Consider the following 25,565-nt stretch of genomic DNA (forward strand, 5'->3'; position numbering starts at 1 on the left):
CATTGAATGTTCAGTCAGAGGGCTTCGTGTCTAGTCAATCATTCAACTTTTCACCAATTGCAATCTCTGAGGTGTGCAAAGCCCTTAAATCTTTAGATGTTTCAAAATAGGCAGGTCCTGATAAATTGGAACCTTACTTTTTAAAGCTAGCAGCTGATTTTATTGCCCCACCTTCTGATTCATATTTTTAACCTTTCTCTTGTCTTAAATGAAATTCCACTAATATGGAAATCAGCTTTTGTTCTCCCCCTGTTTAAAGGCGGAGATCCCACACACCCAAATAATTACCGGCCCATTTCCAAGCTGTCAGTCTTGGCCAAAGTCTTCGAAACATTTGTCAACAATCAATTAAAGGACTTTATGTCTGTTAATTATACCCTGTCTGATTTTCAATCTGGTTTTAGAAAACAACATAGCACAACTATGGCAGCCTTAAAAAAGTACTAAATGATTGAATCTGTTGATAACAAGAAAGGCTGTGCAGCCTTATTCATCGATCTATCAAAAGCAGTTGAAACTGTTGATCATACCTTACTGATACAACGAATTGTCAGTATTGGATTATCTAAACATACTATTGGTTGGTTTAAAGGTCCCGTTGTATGCCCCTTTTCACAAGATGTAAAATAAGTCTCTGATGTCCCCAGAGTGTGTATGTGAAGTTTGAGCTCAAAATACCCAACAGATAATTTTTTACAGCATGTTTAAATTGACATTTTTTGGGGCTCAGAAAAACGAGCTGTTTCAGTGTGTGCCCTTTAAATGCAAATGAGCTGCTGCTGGACGACCCAGGGGGCGGAGCTTCATGAGCTCGCGCTCAGTCTGTCAGGACAAATTCATCTCATGGAATGATGATAATATCAGAAACTCTCAGTAACGGCGTTCATTTCGAGTCGGACAATAATGCCTACAGAGTCAGAGTGCTGTATAGAGATGAAACAGGTATGGTTTAGTAGTTTAATTACGGTTATTATAACGTAATGTCATCTGCTTGTATGTATCCATTATTTATTAACAGCCTACAAGTCTGCTGTTTCGGACCAGGTCTGAATGATGATCAAACATGTACTGATTGAGTTTAATAAAGTTTATTGTACATCACACAAAAGATGAAGCGTCAGTTTTACTTCAGAAAATCACGGTAAGAGCTGAGTAAACACAGTAGCCTAAGTTATAAGAAGTGCGCAAGTAGCCAGTAGAGATGAGGGAGCATTCCTGTGGGCGGAGGTTAGTCTAAACACGGTTCTGGTGATGTCACTAATGAAGGAAGTAGAGGGGTGTAGTCCAATCGAGCCGTTTTATGTAGTCAACTTCTGTTACATAAAATATCTCGCTTGGCATTGAACTTTGAGCTTTATAATTTTACAGATATTATTTATACTCTAACAACAACATTACACACTAACTAAAGTTTGAAACATGGGATCACGTAGAACGGGACCTTTAATAACTATCTCTCAAACAGAACTCAGTGTGTACAGGCAAAGGGTTTTATCTCTGGTCCACTCAGTGTAACTAAAGGTGTGCCACATGGGTCAGTCCTAGGACCACTCCTAAATAGGAGTGGTCCTAGGACTGACCCATGTGGCACACCTTTAGGGCCAAAGGAGAGAGCGTCATCAATTAAAATCCCAGGATACCTATACTGAGACACAAACTCAATCTCTGAACCTAATAATGAAAATTTACATCATGAACATTTTGATCAATATTGATCAAAATGTTCATGATGTAAATTTTCATTATTACGCTGATGATACAGTTATATATAGTTCAGCATCCTCTCCCAATCTGGTTCTCTCTCAGTTACAGCTTGCATTTATTATTGTTTAGCGTAACTTATTTGAATTAAAACTAGTTTTAAATGCTGCTAAAACAAAATTCATGTTGTTTTCTAAATCAAAATCAATCCCTCATAATCTTCTGCCTATTACTACGTCCCAAGGTTCAGAGATTGAGTTTGTGTCTCAGTATAGGTATCTTGGGATTTTAATTGATGACGCTCTCTCCTTTGGCCCTCATGTTCAGCAACTGGTGAAAAGATTGTAAGTGAAATTGGGTTTTTACTTTAGAATCAAATCCTGTCTTTCGTTTGAGGCAAAAAAAGAGGCTTGTTGCAGCCACTTTTATGTCTTACTGGACTATGGTGATGTTATATATATGCATGCATCTTCACAGTGTTTACATGCTTTAGACACTGTTTATCATGGTGCACTGAGGTTCATAACAAATCTCAAAACACTCACTCATCATTGTGTGTTGTATGCTCGGGTTGGCTGGTCTGCTTTGTCCATCCGAAGACAAAAACACTGGCATGTTTTTATTTATAAATCTATCCTGGGTCTACTTCCTTCATATCTTTATACCTACATCTGTAAAAAGTATGTTTGTAGCTATAGCCTACGGTCCCAGGAATTATTCTTACTGTCTGTTTCAGTGGTACGTACTGAATTGGGGAAAAAGGCATTTAAATTTGCTGCTCCCTCTGCCTGGAATAACGACTGTTTGTTTGACAAACTTACTGTCCAATGATTCTAGGTGGTCTTGGAAATGATTGGCTGGAGTTTTTCGAGTCCTGCCTGTCCACAGATGATTAAATTGCTTAATTTTCATGTCAGTGCTTCTAACTCAGTGGCTGTAAGTGGGTTAGGAATAGGATTTCAAGTGATTTTGAAAAAATGGACAAAAAAGAGAATCACATACCCCACCTTTTAGAATGTTTCAGCAATGAAAGTCAGTGGAGTCCATAAGTTTCAAGCTCCAAACAGCAAGTTGTAAGTTATGCGTTGGAGAAACTATGGCTCAAGCACATTAAGCAGCACAAACAGCTTCTGTCATGTCAACCAACCCTCAAATAAATGATCAGAATTTTCATTTAAAGTTTGATGAATGATGACAGTTTGTTCAGTATAAAATACTTCCCTAATGTAATGTACAGAGATGCAAAAATGTCCACATACACACAGACACATGATGTCCTTTTGTTATTTTATCAGGTTTCCATGGGTGAACTACTTGGACGATAATCTCAACATTTCCATCCCTGTCTTCAGTGTGCATGGTAACCATGATGACCCAACTGGGGTAAGAGAATACATCAATTTATTAGTTCACTAAAATTGTCATATTGGGTTTTTAATGGGTAGTGTGTGCATATAGAGAGTAATGCAGCCTCAGGTGTGCTTACGGACAGCCCACAGTCCATGTCCATGAACTATCTGTTGCATATTGCACATAAAACTTGAAATTACTTTTGTTGGGGAATGCAGCTGCTAACAGGTCAACCGATATTTAGTTTTTACCTATTGATTGGCACTGATAGTTGCTATGTGGAACTAGCAGTGATTGGTGAAAATCAGCGGTAATAGTTTGTAATACTTTTTAATTGCTCATGATCCTCCGTGCTCAGTCACTAGAGGGTTCTACATGTCTGCAATACAAGCTTTTGGTTATACAGTGTAGCTTTGGTAAAGTAGATCTTAAAGTCCCCCTGTAGTCAATAATTTTATCCCTTAAGACTCATCTTTGATCACCAAAATGTAATGTAAACTAATCAACAACTGAAAAATGAAGTTAGGCAGACCTCAAAACAGTATGAGGACTTCTGATTCTCAGCTGTAGAAAATAGGCCTAATTGCAACTTTTTCTTTCTTTATGTGTTAAATTGATCAGTAAGATGCAATATAAATGTTGATTAGATAATTGATAAAGCAATTTTGTGTCTTCCTTCCTTCTTTCCTTCCTTCCTTTCTTCCTTCCAATCTTATTTTTTGTGTTTGGCTTTGTATGTGTATTCCAGGCTGATGGTCTATGTGCTATAGACCTGTTGAGCTGCGCTGGTCTGGTCAATCATTTTGGCCGCAGTCATTCAGTGGAGAAACTTGAGGTCAGTCCAGTACTTCTGCAGAAAGGAAACACCAGGATTGCACTCTATGGCATTGGTGAGTTTATAATATTCAGCAATGGGGTGTAAGTTACATAAAATAAAGAGTTATTTATCTACACATTGTATACAAATATAAATAAAACAAACATTGGGAAAATACAGATGTGGCCATTGAGAATGCACATCAGAGGGAAACGGATCCTGTGTAGTACCATGCAGGACCACAAGGCATGCTCTGGCACAGGAAACATGTGATCAGTGGAGGAAGTCATGCTTCATTCTTAGAACGCTTACTGCGAAATTCTACCATGCACCGATTACATTACTTGCCCACCGCTGCACCTCTCCCGCTGTCGTTTTGCTTTTTTAGAGAAAAAAACATTTAGTTCAGGTAGGCAACGGATGCTACAATTGAAACCTTGAGACGAAGAACCATGTAAGTCCATATTTTCAAATTTTGAATAATATATATATATTTTTTTGGACTGTGAACATTATATTATATATTTTTATTTTACTTGAAGATAGACCATAAAAGCTTCCCAATTCTAATGAGATAAGATTTTTCAGTGTCAATCTTAAAAATAAAAAGTTCGAGTAATTTACATTTCTGGAATGTCACTTTAAACCACTGGAGATCTAACCGCTAACGTTAGGTAGATAATTTGTACATATACGGTTCTTACACTCACCTCTTTCGGTGGACTTTTTCCTCGTTTTAGGGTTTAGCTCTCCTCTCCGATTCACATTTCCCAGCATCCCTAAAAGACTTCCTTGCTCCAAGGAAAGGAACTTCCATTCGTTCATGTTTGCTCTCCTTTTTTTGCTGAGGTTTTGCCTATTAATGTCCGCAGCAGACATGAAAGCAATCCATTTTTCGTTAGTGAACATAAAAGTTTTTTCTGTGTGAGACTATTTTAATGTTTAAAATACAGAGTATTGGTCGCTTGAACACACCCCCAAAGTGCTTCTGTATACAAAGTGGCACATGGTTATCTCTTTTTTTTTTGGGGACTTATAAGGTTGTTCGTTGTATGGACTCAATTATAATCTAAAATCTCTGCTCTATAAAGCAGAGTGCAGCAGGAGTCAGATTTCACTTAATCATGTGACGAGAGTAAGGAGAGATGATGGTAGAGGATTTGGTGTCAAAGTGAAAAGTAAGCACAACAGATCCTCATTGACTTCATTGAGAGTTGATTTGGTTGAGAGGTTGATGTCTGTTCCTCCAAATTTGGTGCATGCTCAGCAATGCATTTTGTCCTAATGAAATTCGGTGCTTTATTTCAGGTGTGCAGTCGCCGGTTTGGTCAATCATAGATCCCAAGAAGCAGAAATCCGTTAACCTTATCCGTTGATGGTCACTTTAATTGCTCCGGTTCCAGCTGTTGACATAATTTTTGTCTTTTTGATGTTCAGGGATCCCATCTTTTCACTTTCCTTTTGCATTTTTATTATAAGGTTGAAACACCTTATAATAAAAATTCCATCTTCGGTTTCTGCTGATAAGGATTTATCATCAGCATAACAGAGATTATTGATATTTCTGCCGCCAATCTTCGCACCTATTTCCTGACCTAATTTCAGCATAAAGATTAAAGACAAACACAGCCTTGTCTTACACCCATTTCAATTTTGAACCATTCTGTATCACCATACTGTTCGGACAACTGCTTCATGATCTATATAAAGCGATCTTATCACCTGGGTCAGTTCCTCCCAGTTCCTGAAGTACCTTCCATAACTTGTCATGTTCAACACTAAAGCCTTGCTTTAGTCAATGAAGCATTTGTAGACGTTTTTCTGAAATTCATTACATTTTTCAATGATGATGTGGTCAAGTGTGCCACGACCTCTGGGAAGCCCAGTCTGCGAGTCAGGTAGCTCTGTTTCTATGATTGGGTGTAGGTGCTGATTTATGATTTTTAGAAGGATTTTGCTTTTGTGAGAAATAAAGGCTATTGAACAGTAGTTGCAACAGTTCCTTGCATCGCCTTTCTTTAGTAGTGGTATGAAAACTGATCTTTTCCAATCTTTTGGCCAGTTCCTGGTTTCCCAGATCTTTTGGTAAATTTCTTTGATTGCTGCAGGTGGAATTGGCCCCAACAATTCTGCTGGGATATAGTCGAAACCAGGAGCCCATATAACTTCTTAATTTAAAATAGCTGGTTCTATTTCCACTGGGTCATTGTTAGGTTGTTCTCCATTACTAGTGCTTACATAAAGCTCTATGGTGTATTATTGCCACCTGCCTCAAATTCCATACTTGTCTTTTGTCATTCCTGTATGGGCTTGAAAGGGAGTTCGAATTTTCCTGACCTGTGCGAATAGATCCCTCGTGTGACATAAAGCAATTTCTTTAAAAGCAATTTCTTTAACAGAAAATATCTCCCTTTGCTTTGAACTTTGAGCATTGTAATTTTGCATGTGTTGTGTATGCTCAAACAGCAACATTACACACTAACTAAAGTTAGAAAAGTGAAATCATAATCAACCACCCCTTTAAAAACAGATCGATATATCGTACAAACTTGATATGGCCCTAGTGTGAATATCTCCGTTTATGCTTAGGAAGACATGAAAGAGTATACTATACGCGTGCTGAGAGACAGAGAGGGTACTTTCCAGTCCGTGCGCTTCAATGTTTAAAAAGGCAAGGCTTTAAAACACAAAAATTATAATTTCGTGGGAAGTTACCAGGTAGTCCTCTTCAAAAAGTTAGCAGGCAGAGGAGAACTGACAATCTGCTTGCTGCAAGACCCAGTGTCACATGTTCCACAACAACGCTTAGCTGCCTGCATTTGCGCCTGCCTATTAATCGGCCTAATTTGCATAATTAGGAACAATAAGAAATGTGATACTAGAAAATGTGATTGCCGTTTAAAAATCTATTTGCACAGTCGTCATGTTGCAGCTAGAGCGGGAAAATATCCAAACAATGCATTTGTAGAGAGGGATTTTTTTTGCTGGTGACGACTACGTGGACGGAGCAAAGGAACCAGTGTGGAAATCATTAAAACTCCTTAAATACAGCTACAAAAGCCAGGACTGCTTCTAGACACATACTGGATAAGAACATCCTGATTAAACCTGTCAGATCCAACAAGAACATATAAGTTCAAGATGTGCTGAATCCAGTAAAACGCATTTATTGTTTGCATAGTCTAATAAAGGAGTCTAATACTAGTCGCTACTAAATTATACTAAAATTTATTTTAGTATAAAATGTGATATTTACCTATACTAGCCTGCTATTCAGTTCATTATATTTAGTAACTGAATTGGTCCCGTAGAGTAAATTGCATTGTATCATTCAAACCTGAGCAACTTGAGTGCAAGTCACAGAGCCGGTCACAAACAAAGCTTATTGACGATTTTAAAAGTTGTCATCCAATGTGATGGATGATTGAACCAGCCTGATTTAATAGTCTCCTTAAATGAGACAATAACTTTCAAGTGTTCAAATTCAAGTGTTTATTCACAGTCAGATCAGGTTGAATCATTGATAAAAAAATCCCAACCCAAATATGGTGAATTTTCAGTAACATCAGACCTCACCGATGCTTGCGTCATGATGTTAAGTTGCATGACACAGAAGAACCAGTGGGGTTTCATGCAATTGCTATTTTGCCAAAAATGCCATTTTTTTATTTGTCCAATGTATACATGAGTTTTGATGGGGTGTCAGAAGTTTCACTTACCAGAAAATCATTTTCTACATTTAGACAGTTCTATTCACAAGCATCCCTGTAGGAATATTTTTTGGGTATGGTTGTGTGTTTTCTACATTTCTTAGCATATTATTTTGACCATAAAAGGGTTTTAGAAATTTTGCAGGACATTTTAAAGAATGACGTGTATTGTACTTTCAGGTTCTATTCCAGATGAGAGACTCTACCGGATGTTCGTCAATAACCAGGTGACAATGCTTCGGCCACGAGAGGATGAAGATGTCTGGTTCAATTTATTTGTCATCCATCAAAACAGGTTCGGGTCTCTTTTAAAGTATTATTATTAGTTATTTAAGGCATAAGCAGAACATCTTAGCGAGCGCAGACATGGTGGAATGGTCCCATATCCTATCCATTCCTCAAGCATACACACATCTCTATCTGAGAATAGGTGGTGCTATAATATTCAAATTTACATGTTCTATTTCCTTATAACTTTCAAATAAATTGTATTGGCTAAAGTATTTTTCCTTCTGATTCCTTGAGGTCTGAACAAACTTTGGCCATGTTTAATTTCATCTTTGTATGTTTGCAAAAAATTTGGAATGTAAAACCTAAAGATCCTCTTGACAAAATGAAATAAGCCAATTATTTTCAGGGGGCTCATCTATATCTTCTAAAAACAAAGTCCATGAAACTTGAAACTTGATACAAGAAGACAACAGGACATAATGAGAATGCAAACAACGTCAAACTCCGTCCATAGATGCCAGTCAATTTTAAGTTGTTATATTTGTATAGTAGGGCTGTCAATGTTAATGAGTTAGCGCATGCGATTGATTGATTAAAAATCCTTAACGTGTTAAAATAATTTAACGCAAATAATTACTGTCACGTAGTTAGATGATTTAGAAGTCAGGAGGTTATCACACTGAGCATCTACAATATATTTACATGGTCCATAATGTGTAATTGACCTGTGTATTTTCAGCTGGAGATCTAGACGGTTAACTGAAGAACCAGTCGTATCATTTTGTTTACCCCAATAATTATGTTAAAAACAAGACATATTACTTGGTTAATAGTGGTTATCTTAAGCGGATGAAGTTTTGTTTTAGACAGTTAACTGACAAGTATTTTCCCTTGCACTCTGGGGCTTACAGAAAAATGTCCTTACTCTCACACACACACACACACGGCCCTGAAAGAGTAAAAGTGGCGTATGTGATTTAAATAATTAATCTTGATGGGAAAATTTGCGCACCTGCAAGCAAACTCTGACCCATGCGTACAAACATTCTGGAGACTGAGCAGTTTGGCGACATCGATGGGGAGCTTGAGTTAAATGGCTTTTTGGTCACTTTTAGACAGAAAATGTAAAGAAAATTACACATATACAGCAAGATAATACAAATATAATTTCACTCTAGCCTATCACTTGAAGCAAACATCCATCCCTTCTTAAATGTCCGTGCTAGCGAGTGCATTGGGCCGTTTAGTGAAGCTGACTGCTGTAGCATATATATCTAATGGCAGATGAAGGAAAACCGTAAATCTTCATTATGGGTCCTAATATTAAATACAGTGCATGTTCACAATAACAGTTTAAATAAATAAAAGAATGATTTAAACTATGTTTTACATCTGATATACACATTTAGATTAAATATGCTATTCTCATTAATGGAGTTTAAGCACTTAAATTACATGAAATCATTACTGAGAAGTTAAAAAATATATATATTATAATAGAAATAGAAATATTTGCTGTGAATACAATGCTTTTGAACACTTTTTCCTGTGACATGCTGTGCTTTAATGTTTCAACAACAGTGAGGATTGCTTACATGATAATAGCAGAGAAAATATTTTTGCACAAATAATGCACAATAAGGCCTATCTGTTTCTATTCAAAATATAAATCAATTAAAAATACTATTTGGCCAGTGGAAAAGACTATCTCTGAAATGTATTTTGTACTATTTGATTTATTTATTAAAAAATAAGGCAAGTATATATATATACAGTGCCCTCCACAATTAATGGCACCCCTGGTAAATATGATCAAAACTGGCTGTAAAAAATAAATCTGCATCGTTTATCCTTTTGATCTTTCATTCAAAAAATTAGCAAAATTCGAACCTTTCATTTAAGTAAAAGAATTGAATGTGGGGGGGAAATCACATTATGAAATAAATGTTTTTCTCCAAAACACGCTGGCCACAATTATTGGCACCCTTTTATTAAATACTTTTTGCAATCTCCTTTTGACAAGATACCAGCTCTGAGTCTTCTCCTATAATGCCTGATGAGTTTGGAGAACACCTGACAAAAGATCAGAGACCATTCCTCCATACAGAATCTCTCCAGATCCTTCAGATTCCAAGATCCATGTTTGTGCTTCTTCTCTTCAGTTCAGCCCACTCATCAGGTCAGGGAACTGGGACGGTCATGGCAGAAGCTTCATTTTGTGCTCCGCAACAAATTTTTGTGTTGATTTTGATGTTTGTTTTGGATCGTTGTCCTGATGGAAGATCCAACCACGGCCCATTATAAGATTTCTAGTAGAAGGCGTCAGGTTTTGATTTTTTATCTGTTGATATTTGATAGAATCCACGATGCCATGTATCTGAACAAGAAGTCCAGGAAAAATATGCCCACAACATTAAAGATCCAACAGTATATTAAATTGTACACATGGGGTACTTTTTATCCTTGTGTTCACCAAACCCATCTAGTGTGTTTGCTGGCAAAAAGCTATTTTTTTAGTCTCATCTGACCACAGAACCCTGTGCCGTTTGAAGTTCCAGTCATGTCTGACAATTAAATTTGGCGGAGTATGTTTCTGGAGGAGCGAGGAGGATTTTTCTTGAAACCCTCCCAAACAACATGTGGGGATGTATTTTTTTTTTTTTTTTTTTTTTTTTTTTGGCTTTCTGACCCCAAGACTCAACTAATCTCTGCAATTCTCCATCTGTGATCCTTGAAGAGTCTTTGGCCACTCAAACTTTCATCCTCGCCGTGCATTAAGACAGTATAGACAAACGTCCTCTTCCTGGCAGATTTGTAACATCTTTAGTTGATTGGAACTTCTTAATTATTGCCCTGATGGTCAAAATTGGGATTTTCAATTCTTTAGCTATTGTCTTACAGCCACTTTCTATTTTGTGAAGTTCAACAATCTTTTGCTACGCATCAGAACTATATTCTGTGGTTTTACTCATTGTGATGGATGATTAAGGGGATTTGGCCTTTGTGTTTCCTCATATTTAAACTCCTGTGAAACAAGAAGTCATAGCTGGACAGTTTCATGTTCCTAGTCACCCTGGTGTACTAAAAAAGGTAAATATTAATGGGAATATACTTCAGAGATATTTTACTCGTAAAAAATTCTAGGGGTACCAATAATTGTGGCCAACGTGTTTTAGAGAAAAACATTTCATAATGTGATTTCCCCCCACTTTCAATTCTTTTACTTCAATGAAAGGTTAGAATTTTGCACATTTTTTGAATGAAAGATCAAAAGGATAAACGATGCAGATTTATTTTTTACAGCCAGTTTTGATCATATTTACCAGGGGTGCCATTAATTGTGGAGGGCACTGTATAGGCTACTAAATGATTTTTAGTAATTTAATGTGACAGCACATCCGTATCTCATATTTTCCTAATGTCTTGTACCATCAAACATGGTATCACATGGATGAGTATGCATATGCAAATGATATGCAGATGAGGATATGCATAGTAAAACTAGGCGTTGTAAGCTCCATATGTGGTTATTTCGGGGTGGAGACGCATGTGCACACAATCTTCTGCTGACTGGGATTTATAAAGGGATTTTGTGCATGTTCTGGCGTACGCACAGTTTTATAAGTCTGAATATTTTTTGCCGTACACCATTTTTGGCTTTCGGCGCATGTACACTTTTAGTAAGGATCATACGCACAGTTTTATAAATGAGACCCCTGGAGAGAGAGAGAAAGAAAGAGAGAAGTCACTAAGGCCTATATGCCACGTAAAAATTATGTGTTTAGGTGTAAATCATGTTCTTTTTTTTTTCAAAATGACAAAAAGCATTTTGAATTATTCTAGTGTTTTTTTTTAAAGGTCAGTCAGTAAAGACGTGTTTTTTTTTTTTTTTTTTTACCCGATTTTAACCAGTTAATCATGTCAAAATATGCACACCTATTTTCAGTATTGGTCAAAACTTGCTACATTTGGACAGTGGAACAATCTGAGTACAAATGCCTAATTTAATCAATTTGAAAAGGAAAAAAAAAATTAATTGTGTATTTTTGCAGGAGTAAGCATGGGGCGACTAACTACATCCCGGAACAGTTTTTGGATGATTTCCTGGATTTGGTGGTGTGGGGTCATGAGCATGAGTGTAAAATTGCTCCAGTCCGTAACGAACAACAGCTCTTCTACGTCACACAGCCTGGCAGCTCCGTCATTACCTCACTGTCACCAGGAGAAGCAGTTAAAAAGTTTGTGTGCCTGCACTCATATACACATACAGTACAGTTCTTCTGCTATTGAATGATTCTGAATGGTCAGTTGGTCAGTTTCAGATGCTCTTGCATAGAAGTTGTGCTGCTGTGGTAGGGCTATGCCATTTCAGTTTTACAGAGCGCGCAGAACACCATTTTATTTGGTCTCTGTTTAAAAAAAATCCCACACTTTAGATTAGGCCAGATATTTTTGTAAAATATACTGATTTTCACCATGCCTGTGAGCCATCATTGAGGAACATAAACAGCGTGACTAAATATCTAATAATTTACGCAATCAGCGTAATCGTTAACATCAACTTTTCCTTTTTCACTATCTGATGGTCCTCTCTGCTCACTCTGGGGTACATCTGTGCCTACCTGCAGTCATAAATGCAGTTTCACCTGACAAAGTTTGCATACGATATGTTGATCATTTTGATTAATGTAATTGCAAACTTCACCTAAAGGCATACAGTGACATTCTGTCATCAAATACAATCAACTTGTTTCCACACTACACAGCTCCACTTGATGCCTTTAGATTTATCATGGATTCGCTGCATTAACGGCCATCAAATCAACATTTAGTGAAATTCAAGTAGTATTTTTTTGGGGGGGGCAACGGCACATAATAATGCTGTGCATGCCAACCTCCTTTAGAAATTTCCTTATGATATCATGATTACAATTTATGAACACGTAAATTTGACCTGTTTTCTTTTTGATTAAAAGAAAAAGTTCACTCTTTCTTACTTTTTTGTAGAGCACAAAAAAATTTACGAATCTACACTCAATGCTTTCCATATAATGACAGTTTAAAGACCATAATATTAGTCTATAACTTTTGTAATAAATTTAAAGTCTTCTGATTTAGTATGATAACTTTAAGGAGTGGAACAGACCTAAATTCTATTAGTTATCAAAAATAACCTTCCCTTCCACCAATGTCAGAAATCATATTCATGTCCGCATTCAGATTTAATAAGTTCTGTTGGTAGCATTAATTCTCACTTGCCACATGCTCCAGTTTGTAAATGCTGAATGGAGAAAAAAAATTGAGAACAATAGTGGAGTGTACTTATATGGTACTTTAATGCTGTTTTATTGGTCCTGAATGTGTCAGTTTATTTTAGTGTATTTCAAGTTTAAGTATATTGGAATACGTGATATATTTTTGTTGTCTCTGGATTTTCCACAGGCACATTGGGTTGTTGAGAGTGAAAGGAAAAAAAATGAATCTTCAGAAAATTCCTTTACAGACCGTCAGGCAGTTCTTCATTCAGGATGTAACACTCTCAGATCACCCTGACCTTTTCAGCCCAGAGCAACCCAAAGTCATGGACAAAGTCATGGCTTACTGCCAGGAGAAGGTACAGATGCCCACAGACACACACTGATGTATTCAGGAACTCCATGAGAATCTATAGTTGTTAACTCTACTTTGTAGTAAACCAAAAAGAAAATGGTATATTTTTTAGTATCAATGCTGAGAGATTATGTCGAAATATAAATTTATCAGACACATTTATCCAAAGCAACTAAAAAAACCGGCAACATTTTTCTTCCCTATTGTGAAGTACATTTAAGTGAAATGACTTGATTTTGTCCATCGGGAATTGATTGGGATTGTCATTCTCAATGTGATTGACAATGATGCAGAACTGAACATCAAAAATATTGTTTTACCAAGGCTACATCAAAGCCTACTTATGAATTTTGCTTTTAGGGTAATTTTAAAGGGTTAGCAGCATGACATTTTCATTTAGCAGAAACCTTTTACCCTTTTTTTTTTTTTTTTTTTTTTTTTTTTTTTTTTAACTGACACTTGAAGCATTTTCTGATTTTAGTTATAAAAGTACATGCTAGGACAAAGATGCTGGTTAGTCACTGAGGTGTGTAGCAAGAGACTACTGTTTTCCCTCTGTTTGAAGATTATTCACTATTGAGGTACAGTGAGTATAGAAGTTCACACAGGAATAACTGGACATTGCTTTTTTTATTTTACCCTTTCGTTCTTTTAGGTTGAAGAGATGCTTGAAGAGGCAGAGAGAGAGAGACTTGGAAATCCCCTTACTCCTGAGAAACCTCTCATCAGACTACGAGTATGTATCAGTCACACACCCTCTCGTTGTCTGGATTTACTGTTTGTTATTTTCTCAGTTCATGAAATACTGGGTGAAATACAATGCATTTTTCTCTTTCATTTGCCTCTCTCTCTCCAGGTGGATTATAGTGGGGGTTTTGAAGTCTTTAACACTATGCGCTTTAGTCAGAAATTTGTAGATCGAGTGGCAAATCCCAAAGACATATTGCATTTCATCAGACACCGAGAGGCCAAAGACAACATTAAAGGCAAGTCGCACATCGGTAACACTTTATAATAAGTATACAGTAATAAAGTACTTACAAATCATTTGCAAACTATTAGTTTATAGTTCATAGTTAATATATTGTAGTCTCTACATTTTTAATATATTAATAGAAATTATATACAAATAGTGAGTTCTTCATTCATTCATACTGTGATTCACAGTTATTATTGTTTAATTAGCTCATATGTAAAGAGTTAGATAATGCTTTAACAACTTAGTAACCATAAATAGTACTCACTTTAGATTAGGTCATAACATTTTAAGCTATATATATATATATATATATTTTATATGTTAGCTCTGGAAAAAAATAAGAGACCACTTAAATTTTTTCTTAAATCAACATCTCAACATCTCTACATTTATGGCAGCCATTCCATTCCAGTGTTTTCCATTTTCCATTTCCATTCCATTCCATTCCAGACATGAAGTACTGATTAGATGATCACCCGAACCAAATCTTATTTAACGAGGAAGAGTATAAAAACCACTGCTGTGCTTATCACTATCCTCTTGCAATAGGACCATCTGGATGGCAAAAACACTGCTAGAGTAGTACCTCAAAATTAATTAGAATCAAATAACTATTGACCATGCCAAAAGAATTAAAAAGAAAAGTTTTGAATGAAGAAAAGACGGTTCAAATCTGGCTTTACTGAGGGATACAGTGAGCATCAGGTTGCCTCCATCCTTAAAATTTCGAGACAGCGGTTCAAACAACGCGGGCGAAGGACGACAACAACTCTCCACTGACCGGGATGACTGCTATCTCAGTCGAATGTCACTCAACCGTAGGATGACATCAAGTGACCTGCAAAAAGAATGGCAAACGGCAGCTGGGGTGAAGAGCAAGGCGAGGACGGTTCGAAACAGGGGCAGGACTGAAGTCGTGCAAAGCTAGAAAAAAAACCTTCATCAATGAGAAGCAAAGAAGAGCCAGGCTGAGGTTTACAAAATACCATGAGGATTGGACTGTAGAGGACTGGAGTAAGGTCATCTTCTCTGATGACTGCAATTTTCAGCTTTGCCCAACACCTGGTCATCTAATGGTTAGACAGAGACCTGGAGAGGCCTACAAGCCACAGTGTCTCTCGCACCTTCTGTGAAATTTGGAGGATCATTGATCGGGCGCATTCGTCTTTGTGAAGGGTGCATGAATCAAGCCACATACTGTACAAGGTTATCCTGGAAGAAAACTTGCTTCCTTCTGCTCTGACAATGTTCCGAGGATTGTTTTTTCCAGTAGAACAATGATCCAATCCAGCCAGGCCAATCAAGGTGAGCATGGAGGACCACTAGATCAAGACCCTGTCATGTCCAGCCCAATCTCTAGACCTGACACCATTGAAAACCTCTGGAATGTGATCAAGAGGAAGAGCCGAGCTGCTTGAATTTTTTCACCAGGAGTGGCATAAAATCACCCAACAGCAAACTGGTAAAGAGCATGCCAAGACAGAGAAAGCTGTGATGGTAAATCAGGGTTATTCCACCAAATATTGATTTCTGAGCTCTTCCTAAGACAAACCAAACAAAACCATCGAGCGAAATACCGGAGTGAACATGGCTGTGAACGACTTTTGCAGATTATGTGAAGTAAATCTACGCATCCACGGTACAATCAGCGTCTACGTCACGGCTCTTAGCCCGCCCTCTGTTCGTTGATTGGCCGGCTGTTTTCAGGCCGGAGGAAAACGGAAAGCTATGACGCGGTCTCAGACTGAGTACAGAAGCGAAATGAAATTGAGCGGAAGTACGAAGTCTGGCGTAGTCAGGCTACAATATTACACCCATCATAATCAACTAATACATTCTGTAATGCATTTACAGTATTATTATTTTCATTATACATTTTTCACCCCTATAGTTGTAAGCAGTCATTGTAGGTTTCTTTACATTCTGACCAGTCACACAGACTGAATGGTTGTGTTAAACAGTCTAAGCAAGGGTTAGGTTATTCTGAATCTTAAATTGTTGATGGGAATTTAGATACTGTGAGTTTAGAGAAACACTGTTGCATATTAACAGTATGTTAATACTGCATATTAATTGCTGCAGTTGCACTGTATGAAGTATGCATCTACAGTTGAGATTTGCTATTTAGTAATGCATCTCTTTACACAAAGTACACTGTTTAGTGTGTGTGGGTAAAGTTGGATATATTTGTAATAGTTGGCAGTTGAAGTTCTGAAGAAACCGAAAAAACGGAGACAAACTAAATCCAGAAGAACTGCGGGAACGTCTCCAAGATGCTTGAAGAAACCTTCCTGCAAAGCTACAGTACTGTGAAAAGTACTGGCACTTGTGTTAAAATGCTGTAAAGTGAGAATGCTTTCAAAAATAAAATCACAAATTGAATTTATGTATGATTTAACTTCTGTTAACTAATTCAAATCAATATATGGTGTAATGACCCTTTGCGTTTAAAACGGCTTTTGTCCAGGTACACTTGCGCATAGTTTTTCAGGCAGCTTTGCAGGAAAGTTTCTTCAAGCATCTTGGAGACGTTCCCGCAGTTCTTCTGGATTTAGTTTGTCTCAGTTTTTCTGTTTCTTCATGTAATCACAGACGGACTCGATGATGGTGAGATCAGATCATACCGGCTGTTGTCAGACTCCTTGTGCATACACAAATCTCACTGGATTATTACAATTAATGGCAAAAAGAATGTTTGGAAATGTAAACTGATATTTCCTACTGACACACTACAGCAAAAGATATAAATAACTGACTTAAAACCTTTTTTGGGGGGGTGGGGCTATATGGCCAAGCCTTAAGCAGATTAACTGAGAAGTTTAATACTAATTGAGAATGGCATAATACATAATTAAGTGTTCAAGCCAAAGCCAAGATATATACACTTCTGAGATAAATTTATAGTGCCTCTGTGTCCTTTTTGCCCCATTAATTGTAATTGCATGGAAAATTGCAACCAATACAAGAACATTTCTTAAAATGTTTGATGGAAGTCAGTCATATTGGTTTGGAACGACATGAGGGTGAGTAAATGATGACAGTTTCACTTTTTCTAGTGATGCTACTGCCCATTAGCCTGGCTCCGCCCTCCTACGTACTTCCGCTCAATTTCATTTTCCTTCAGTACTACGTCTGGGACTGCTGTATATTCTTAGGTTTCCAGAAACAAATTTTTTGTAGGACCAATCAGCGAATAGAGGGAGTGGCTGAGAACGATGACGTTGATGTGATCACACACATGACTAGCGTCGGCCAATAGTGAGCCTACGTGTGACGTACAACACACAGACGCGCTGCTTTATCAAGACTCGAGGAACAGAGAGAAGGAAATGAATAGTGGAATAAAGTCGTTTTTTTTGTTGTTTTTTTGCGCACAAAAAGTATTCTCGTCGCTTTATAAACTTTATAAAAGACAGACATCTTATTCTAAACATAATCCTCTGATCATTCGGACGACCACACGTTAGCGATTGGTTATGGCAGATCCTGAGTGACTCTGGGCAGATCCAATAGTTTTGAACTTTAACAGAGAACCCGCCTTCAAGGAAGTAAACGTTTCTCAATGGAGCGAGGCCAGACTCTCTATACAAATGAAATGTACGAGAGTCTGGTAGAACCAGGCTAACTGCCCATCATTGCTCGTGGCTTAATTAAAAATCTTGCATGATTGCACATGCACAGGAAAAGAATGTGTTTAATATTTCAATTTGAATCATGCTGTGCGTGTTCTGCAGAAGAAAGTTTGGATTTTGGAGCACTCCTCTCTCGTCCCAATTCTGAGGTCTTACAGCTGAGAGTGGAAGATCTTGTGAAGGAATACTTCCAAACAGCTGAGAAGGTTTGTAGTTGTCTGTGTGTGTTAAGGATACAGATAAATCTTCAGTTGCCTCCTAACCTTCCACAGAATTGTCATGCTTAAAGGTGCTCTAAGCGATGTTGGGTGACATCACTCCTTGTTGACATTCGAAATATTGTCAAACAAAACAGAGGCTAGCTCGACCCTCCCTCCTCCTCATCCCGTCCCCTCCCCCTCCCTTCCGTGCTTCCTGAAGCAGTCATGAACCATTTAGAAAAAACAAACTGGATTTACCCTGTCCAGCAAAAACAGAGCCACCTGAATGTCGGATTGGAAGCCCTTCTGCCGGCGGAGTTCTCGCCACCTTTTGAACGCTTTTCCAGTGTAAATTCGGGACTTTGCTTTCTGACATCTCTCCTCTATATAACTTCCCTCTTCATGCTTCTCTCTCCTCCACTCCCCACACCCCCCTTCATGTGCACGCACACTAACCCCCCAACCCCCACCCCCAAATCATTCTGGTCGGTTATTGGCTGGAACACTGTTTGTTTCGTTTCGTGGTCCAGGTTTGGCCAGTTTGTTTTTCTTGCCGTTTGTGGGCCTGGGCTGTCTACAGAGATCGTGTTTTTTTACAGTGTGTTCAGGGCACAGACAGCTAGCGGACAGTGAGGAGATGTTTACTGGATGTGACAAAAAAATGTTTGGCCTAAAAAAATGTTTGACATCGCTTAGAGCACCTTTATAATAGAGTAATAGAGCTCTTTTGAAAGGTTCTCATCACTTTCTGTGAAGCTCTTATTCAACTGGCATATTTGCCAACACCACCGGGCAGCTATTTCGGGCATCCAAGACCAAGTCCTATTTACTTAAATGGGGGAATCCTGAAATCTCAAAAACTGTTTGCTGAACTCGTATTTAAATTACATATCGGCTGCAAAATCTGAAATTATCTGTCCCATAAATGTTCTTTCTTATGCTCACATTCCATTTAAAAAAAGCGTATTTTTCAGGCTAGACCAGCCAGTGCGCATGTGCAGATTCTATAGCAACTGGAGCATCTAACGGCAGCTGCAGTGATCCAATGACTTTACCAATGGGCAATTGGCTCTTTTATTTAGAAGGCAGGACTTATTTAGCCATATTGTGCATTGCACTGTCTCCCATTCATAAATAATATGAGTCCAAAATTCTTTGTTTATAATAAATGTGTTTAATAAAAGTATAGGTGTTTTTATTATTTGCAAAATCTCATTGGTAAATCTTTAGAAAGGTAAATAAGTTTCTCTTAGTTTGCATGTGGTTAACAGTAGCTGTGTTTATATGGACACTAATAATAATACATTTTTAAATTGGACTAGTAGCAGCACCATCCGGATAACCATCTAGGCCATCTCTCCGTAATGTGCAGTCTGCAAGCGTTTTTGTTTGTTTTTGAGAAACTGATGGATGAGTATATTGAGTGTAATATATGTATAATACATTTGTTTGAATTTATTATACATATACCATTAATATTTCAGTGTGTAAAGGTGTGTTTCTGTACGTGTAGAATGTGCAGTTGTCTCTGTTGACGGAGCAAGGCATGGGAAAGGCAGTGCAGGAGTTTGTGGATAAAGAGGAGAGAGATGCTATTGAAGAACTCATAAACTACCAGCTGGAGAAAACCCAGCGCTTCCTCAGAGAACGACGGGTGGAAGCCACAGAAGAGAAGATTGATGAGGAGGTAAGAGGAAGAGCACCTCAGCTGAACAAGGCAATAAACCAATTTCACAATGATTGAAAGGTGGCCATTTTAGTTCTTTACCAGCATATGTGCAGCCACTGTTGTTTTCTGAGAAAATGTGTTTAGCAAACTACAAAGATAAAAAAACACCATCACTCCCTTAGACAACATTGCCTGTACCACTTAACAAATGAAACTGGTGATTTAGATTTACCTGGTCTGTCATGTTTATCTGCATGTGTCATTAGATTCGACAGTTTCGAGACTCAAAGAGAAACACAGCAGAAGAGGATGAGGAAGTTCAAGAGGTCACTTTTTATCTCTTTTGCTCACTATACAGTAATGTCATTCATTCCTTTTCACATTTATCACTCACTGGCATACATTCAAAAAAGTAAATTACCCCATCAATTTGCCATTCATTCTGTTTCAGGCTATAATCCGTGCAAAAGCTAATAGGGATCGTAGTGAAACTGTCAGAGGCGATGACCTCAACCTATCAGATGAGCCAGCTGACATTGCTATGGAGTCTGATGAAGAGTCCATATCTGCTCCTCCGATCCGTGGAAGGGGGCGCAGCTCCAGAGGAGGACGAGATCAAAGTACTAGCAAAAGAGGAAGAGGGAGAGGTATCTACATAAACACATTCGCAGAGACAGAAACAATTTCTTTGATAACTATATAAATCACAAAACCTAAATTGTGAAGAGATCCTTTTGAGCCAAATATTTTGTGATTAAAATGTTTTGGTATTCCAATCATTTCAAACCTTAATTCTCTACCTAGGGGTGGGTGAAATGCTAGTTAAATCTGGTTCAAATTTCAAGTATTGTTTCTTTCACAGTTATGCCTGTGTTATGGACGTAAATTAATAACAAATGTCTTTGAAACAAAAAATCATGTCGAATTGCACTCATCGTACTATTTGTAATATTTAATGCGCAAAACAATTTCGTTATTAAAAATTCAATAATCCATGCTTAGCTTTTGTTTCCAAAATATTGAGTCTGAAAATACCATCTATAACAGGGGTGCCAAACTCTCAAACTCAGCTTCTGGAGGGCCACAGTCCCTTCAAATAAGCCTGAAGGGTTTGATTAGCTTGATCAGATTCGTTTAATTAGGGTTAAAGCTAAACTGTGCAGGAACTGAGTTTTGCACCACTGACCTATAATATTTGACAGTCAGGTTTTGGTCCATTTTAATTCTCTTTACAATTCACTTCCACAAATTCAGTGGTTCAAATTTAGCCGAATATTCAACATTGCACAACCGGGTACTGCAGAAATAGCAGTAGGAGTACTCATGCATAATTTCCATCTGCTGTTATTCAGCCTCACCAGCAGGTAGAGGGAGTCATTCACATGCAAAAACTCTTCTTCTTCATCCTAGCTCGTTTTCCTCTGGTGCAGAGTCTGCTTTTCGAATTGTGACATGCCATTTTGTACGTTCGAGCGCACTGTTCGAGTGTAATGTTGTAATGGCTGTTACGAAAATTAATGTTGACTAATAAAAATATGACATGAAAACATGTCTATAAAAACATGAACATACATAAATATACATGAATATGAATATGTATACATGAATATACATAATCTAGCAGTTATTTTTTCTAGTCATATCAGATTAATCAGATACAGTGGAGAAAATAATTATTTGATCCCCTGCTGATTTTGTAAGTTTGCCCACGTACAAAGAAATTAAGGGTCAATAATTTTTATGGTAGGTTTATTTTAACAGATAGAGACAGAATATCAACCAAAAAATCCAGAAAAAAAACACATTATATATAGGTTATAAATTGATTTGCATTTCAGTAAGTGAAATAAATATTTGATCCCCAAGCAAAACATGCCTTAGTACTTGGTGGAGAAACCTTTGTTGGCAAGCACAGAGGTAAGACAGTTCTTGTAGTTGGTCACCAGGTTTGCACACGTCTCAGGAGGGATTTTGGTCCACTCCACTTTACAGATCCTCTCTAAATCCTTAAGGTTTCTTGGCTGTCGCTTGGCAACTCAAAGTTTCAGCTCCCTCCACAGATTTTCTATAGAATTAAGGTCTTAATGTGCTTCTTCTTGAGCCATCACTTTGTTGCCTGGGCGGTATGTTTTGGGTCCACAACCCATCACCTATCCACAACCTATCTTCAGTGTTCTGTCTGAAGGAAGGATGTTCTTGTCCAAGATTTTACGGCACATGGCCATGTCCATCGGCTCCTCAATACGGTGAAGTCGTCCTGTACCCTTAGCAGAGAAACGGCCCCAGAGCATAATGCTTCCACGTCTGTGCTTGACTGTAGGGATGGTGTTCTTGGGGTCATTGTCAGCATTTCTCTCCCTCCAAACACGACGAGTTGAGTTGATGCTAAAGAGCTCGATTTTGGTCTCATCTGACCACAGCACTTTCTCCCAAGTCTTCTCTGAATCATTATATGTTCATTGGCAAACTTCAGATGGGCTTGAACATGTGCCTTCTTGAGCAGGGGGATCTTGCGGGCGCTGCAGGATTTCAATCCATTGTGGCGTAGTGTGTTACCAATGGTTTGCTTGGTGACTGTGGTCCCAACTGCCTTGAGATCATTAACAAGCTCCTGCTGTGTAGTTCTGGGCAGATCCCTCACCTTTCTCATGATCATCCTTACCTCATGAGGCGAGATCTTGCATGGAGCTCCAGACCAAGGGCGAATGATTTTTCATTTTGTATTTCTTCCATTTCCGAATAAACACACCAACAGTTGTCTCCTTCTCACCAAGCTTCTTGCTGATGGTCTTGTAGCCCATTCCAGCCTTGTGCAGGTCTACAGTCTTGTCCCTAATGTCCTTTGACAGCTCTTTGGTCTTGCCCATGGTGGTGGAGAGGTTCAAATGGAAGATTCAGATTCTGTGGACTGGTGTCCACTGACATTAGGACATTAGGAGTACTTACTTAAAGTGACAGGGCCAAATCTGTTTTCTAACATGAGCACATCAATGATTTTGAAAAAGAAATAGCCTGTCTAAAAAGAATATGACAGTCTCAAATAACCATAGTCTCAAATAACCATAGTCTCAAATAACCATAGTCTCAAATAACCATAGTCTCAAATAACCATAGTCTCAAATAACCATAGTCTCAAATAACCATAGTCAATAACGTTGGGCATTGCATTTGAATTGAAACTGAAGAGTGAATGAGCACCTGTGGGTAAACTGCAGCGCTTTGCTAGCTGGTTAATATACTCAACCAAACACATCCTATAAGATTTATCAGAAATAGACAACATAAAAGTAATCTTACAACTTACATCTGCACAAAATGGCACGAATGCACACATGAGCTTGACTGTGCTAGTCTGCTATAACTCACGCTGTGGTCCCCCTAACAGCACGCTGATACACGGGCAACTAAAGCACATAGAATTTACAACATTCTAATCTATTACAATCGTGTTCTGACTATTATGCTATGTATATGACAGATTGGCGCTGCACATCTTGCACTTAACTGTACTTCATGATCAAAGAGATTCCAGGCATCACTGCCTTCCAGATGTCAGGACAATCATCGTTTTCATGTACTCGTGCCCATCCCTAGTACGAACAGCTATATTTACTAAAGAAAAGGTTCAATTAAAAAAGCTTAATAGGTCCCCCTTAATAAATAGAACAATAATTATGTTGTTGTTTTCTTAAAGGTGTAGGTAATGTTTATTTAATCAGAAAAATGTGTCAACGTGGTACTACAAACATATATAAGAAGCATTTGTCTGTCAGAGTGAGCAGTGGTTCCAGTGTGCTTGCTGTGTTTGTTGATCAAGATTAGCAGCTGTTGCTAGTAAGTTAGTTAGAACTGCATTGTGAAGAAGACCCACTTGAGTAAAGACCCATTCGGCTAGAGACCTGCGACTCTACTTGCATGACTCCACTGAGTACACCGACAAGGCACAACACTCTACTCTAAGCATCCCTTTCTTTTCATTATCACTTTCCTCATTTCTCCTGTATTACTCTCACCATGTGCCACCAGTTCTTCTCTGTTGTCCATGGTAGAAGGAAGTACAAGCACGTCCGCACACACCAAGGCTTCTACATTCCCTGGCCACATCTTCTCCATAGCCTGTTAGCCTTTCTGTGGAACTGTGGATTTTGAACCATCTGTTAGTACAGCACTGTATTTTGAGCTGTATATAATGTTAATTATAGAGACATACAGTATCTTATCAAATACCAGCACATTTCCCATACATTTGTAATAGTCCAAACTGTATACCAGAATCTATAAGAAAGTTTATAGATGTGTACTAAGGGTTTCATACATCATACCTATGTCATAAACTTTGACCGTTACTAATAAGGCAAATGGTTTGTCTTGAAATTAACTTAAACATTTAGTAGCCAAATTGGCTGGTCAATTAAAGTTACCGCCATTCAGAACTTCTACTATCCAAAACAAAAATATCTGAATGAACCAGATGATTAAAACCACTGCTTGAATTTTAATAGATTTATTATTAAATCTGTAACTTTACATTAAGGTTCCATTAGTTGGACTTCCGGTTTTGCCATGTAGTGGAGAGACGCGTGGTGTTAGTGCTCCGACTAAAATTTCACTTTTTTTCCCTCATAACACTACATTTGGGGCTTTTTAGCTATTTTAGTGCGACGGTTGGCATTTGTTAACATTACATGTTCCTGATGAGTAAGGGTACGCGAGCTGGTGGTAAAATCAACCCTCAAACCAAGGCGCCTAATTCTGGGCATGAAAGCGGCAAGATGTCGGACGACGCCGCAAGTCCGTTAACGACTGACACACTGGTGAGCGAACTTGATAAACTAAGGAGAAACATGACTGGTGAACTCACCGCGCTGTTGAATTCGTCGTTGGAGTCAATTCACTCCTCCATTGCTTCTATTGGGTCTACCCTGGCGACTCAAGCGACTACAATCACTGATATGGAAACTAGCTTATCCGACCACAGCGACAGGATTACACATCTCGAACAGGAGGTCTCTACCCTTCAGTCGAAGTTGGTGTCTGTGACGGAGGAGAATGTCGCTTTAAGAGCTAACGTGGAAGATCTCGTTTCTCGGTCCAAACGGCAGAATATTCGTGTGGTTGGCCTTCCGGAGGATATTGAGGGAAAGGACACCAGACAGTTTATGACAGAATTATTCACCGAGGTCGCGGGCGACGCTCTTCCCTCTCCACCGGAGCTTGATCGCGCCCATCGGAGTTTAAGGCCCAAACCGCGCTCAGGTCAAAATCCCCGTCCGATTATAGTGAGATTTCATCGTTACGTGGAGAAGGAGGCTGTGCTCAAATTCGCGAAATCGTCAAAGGAAATTACTTTCAAGGGTCACAGAATCAAGTTCTATGAGGACTTTTGCGTTTCGGTGGCTAACAGGAGAGCTGCGTTCAACAACATCAAGGGCCTGTTGTATAAACGCGGTGTTCGGTTTGGCATGATTTACCCGGCCAGACTACGCGTGTCTTACAACAACACAGAACACTATTTTGACTCTCCTGAGGCAGCAGAAAAATTCTACCACCAAAATTTTGCTGAGTAACTTTTGAGGAGCGGCGTTGACAAGGAGATACAGTACATCTCTCTCTCTCTCTCTCTCTCTCTCTCTCTCTCTCTAATGCCTTAAACTTGTTCTTTTTTT

The 25,565-nt window shown here is 38.3% G+C and overlaps 1 protein-coding gene across 2 annotated transcripts in view; it reads left to right on the forward strand.

Annotated features, from left to right (window-relative positions):
• Positions 1-25,565, forward strand: part of mre11a (MRE11 homolog A, double strand break repair nuclease) — a 36,714-nt gene that overhangs the window by 2,826 nt on the left and 8,323 nt on the right. For both annotated transcript variants that reach the window (XM_084419786.1, XM_084419785.1), the window contains exons 5-15: positions 2,997-3,084; positions 3,800-3,941; positions 7,759-7,873; positions 11,862-12,047; positions 13,252-13,423; positions 14,075-14,155; positions 14,276-14,405; positions 18,133-18,236; positions 19,744-19,917; positions 20,166-20,225; positions 20,351-20,546. In XM_084419786.1, the coding sequence (XP_084275912.1) occupies positions 2,997-3,084; positions 3,800-3,941; positions 7,759-7,873; positions 11,862-12,047; positions 13,252-13,423; positions 14,075-14,155; positions 14,276-14,405; positions 18,133-18,236; positions 19,744-19,917; positions 20,166-20,225; positions 20,351-20,546 (1,448 nt within the window). The remainder of the gene's footprint in view (positions 1-2,996; positions 3,085-3,799; positions 3,942-7,758; positions 7,874-11,861; positions 12,048-13,251; positions 13,424-14,074; positions 14,156-14,275; positions 14,406-18,132; positions 18,237-19,743; positions 19,918-20,165; positions 20,226-20,350; positions 20,547-25,565) is intronic.

Source organism: Rutilus rutilus, assembly GCF_951802725.1.
Source record: "Rutilus rutilus genome assembly, chromosome: 9".
NCBI classification, from domain to species: domain Eukaryota; kingdom Metazoa; phylum Chordata; class Actinopteri; order Cypriniformes; family Leuciscidae; genus Rutilus; species Rutilus rutilus.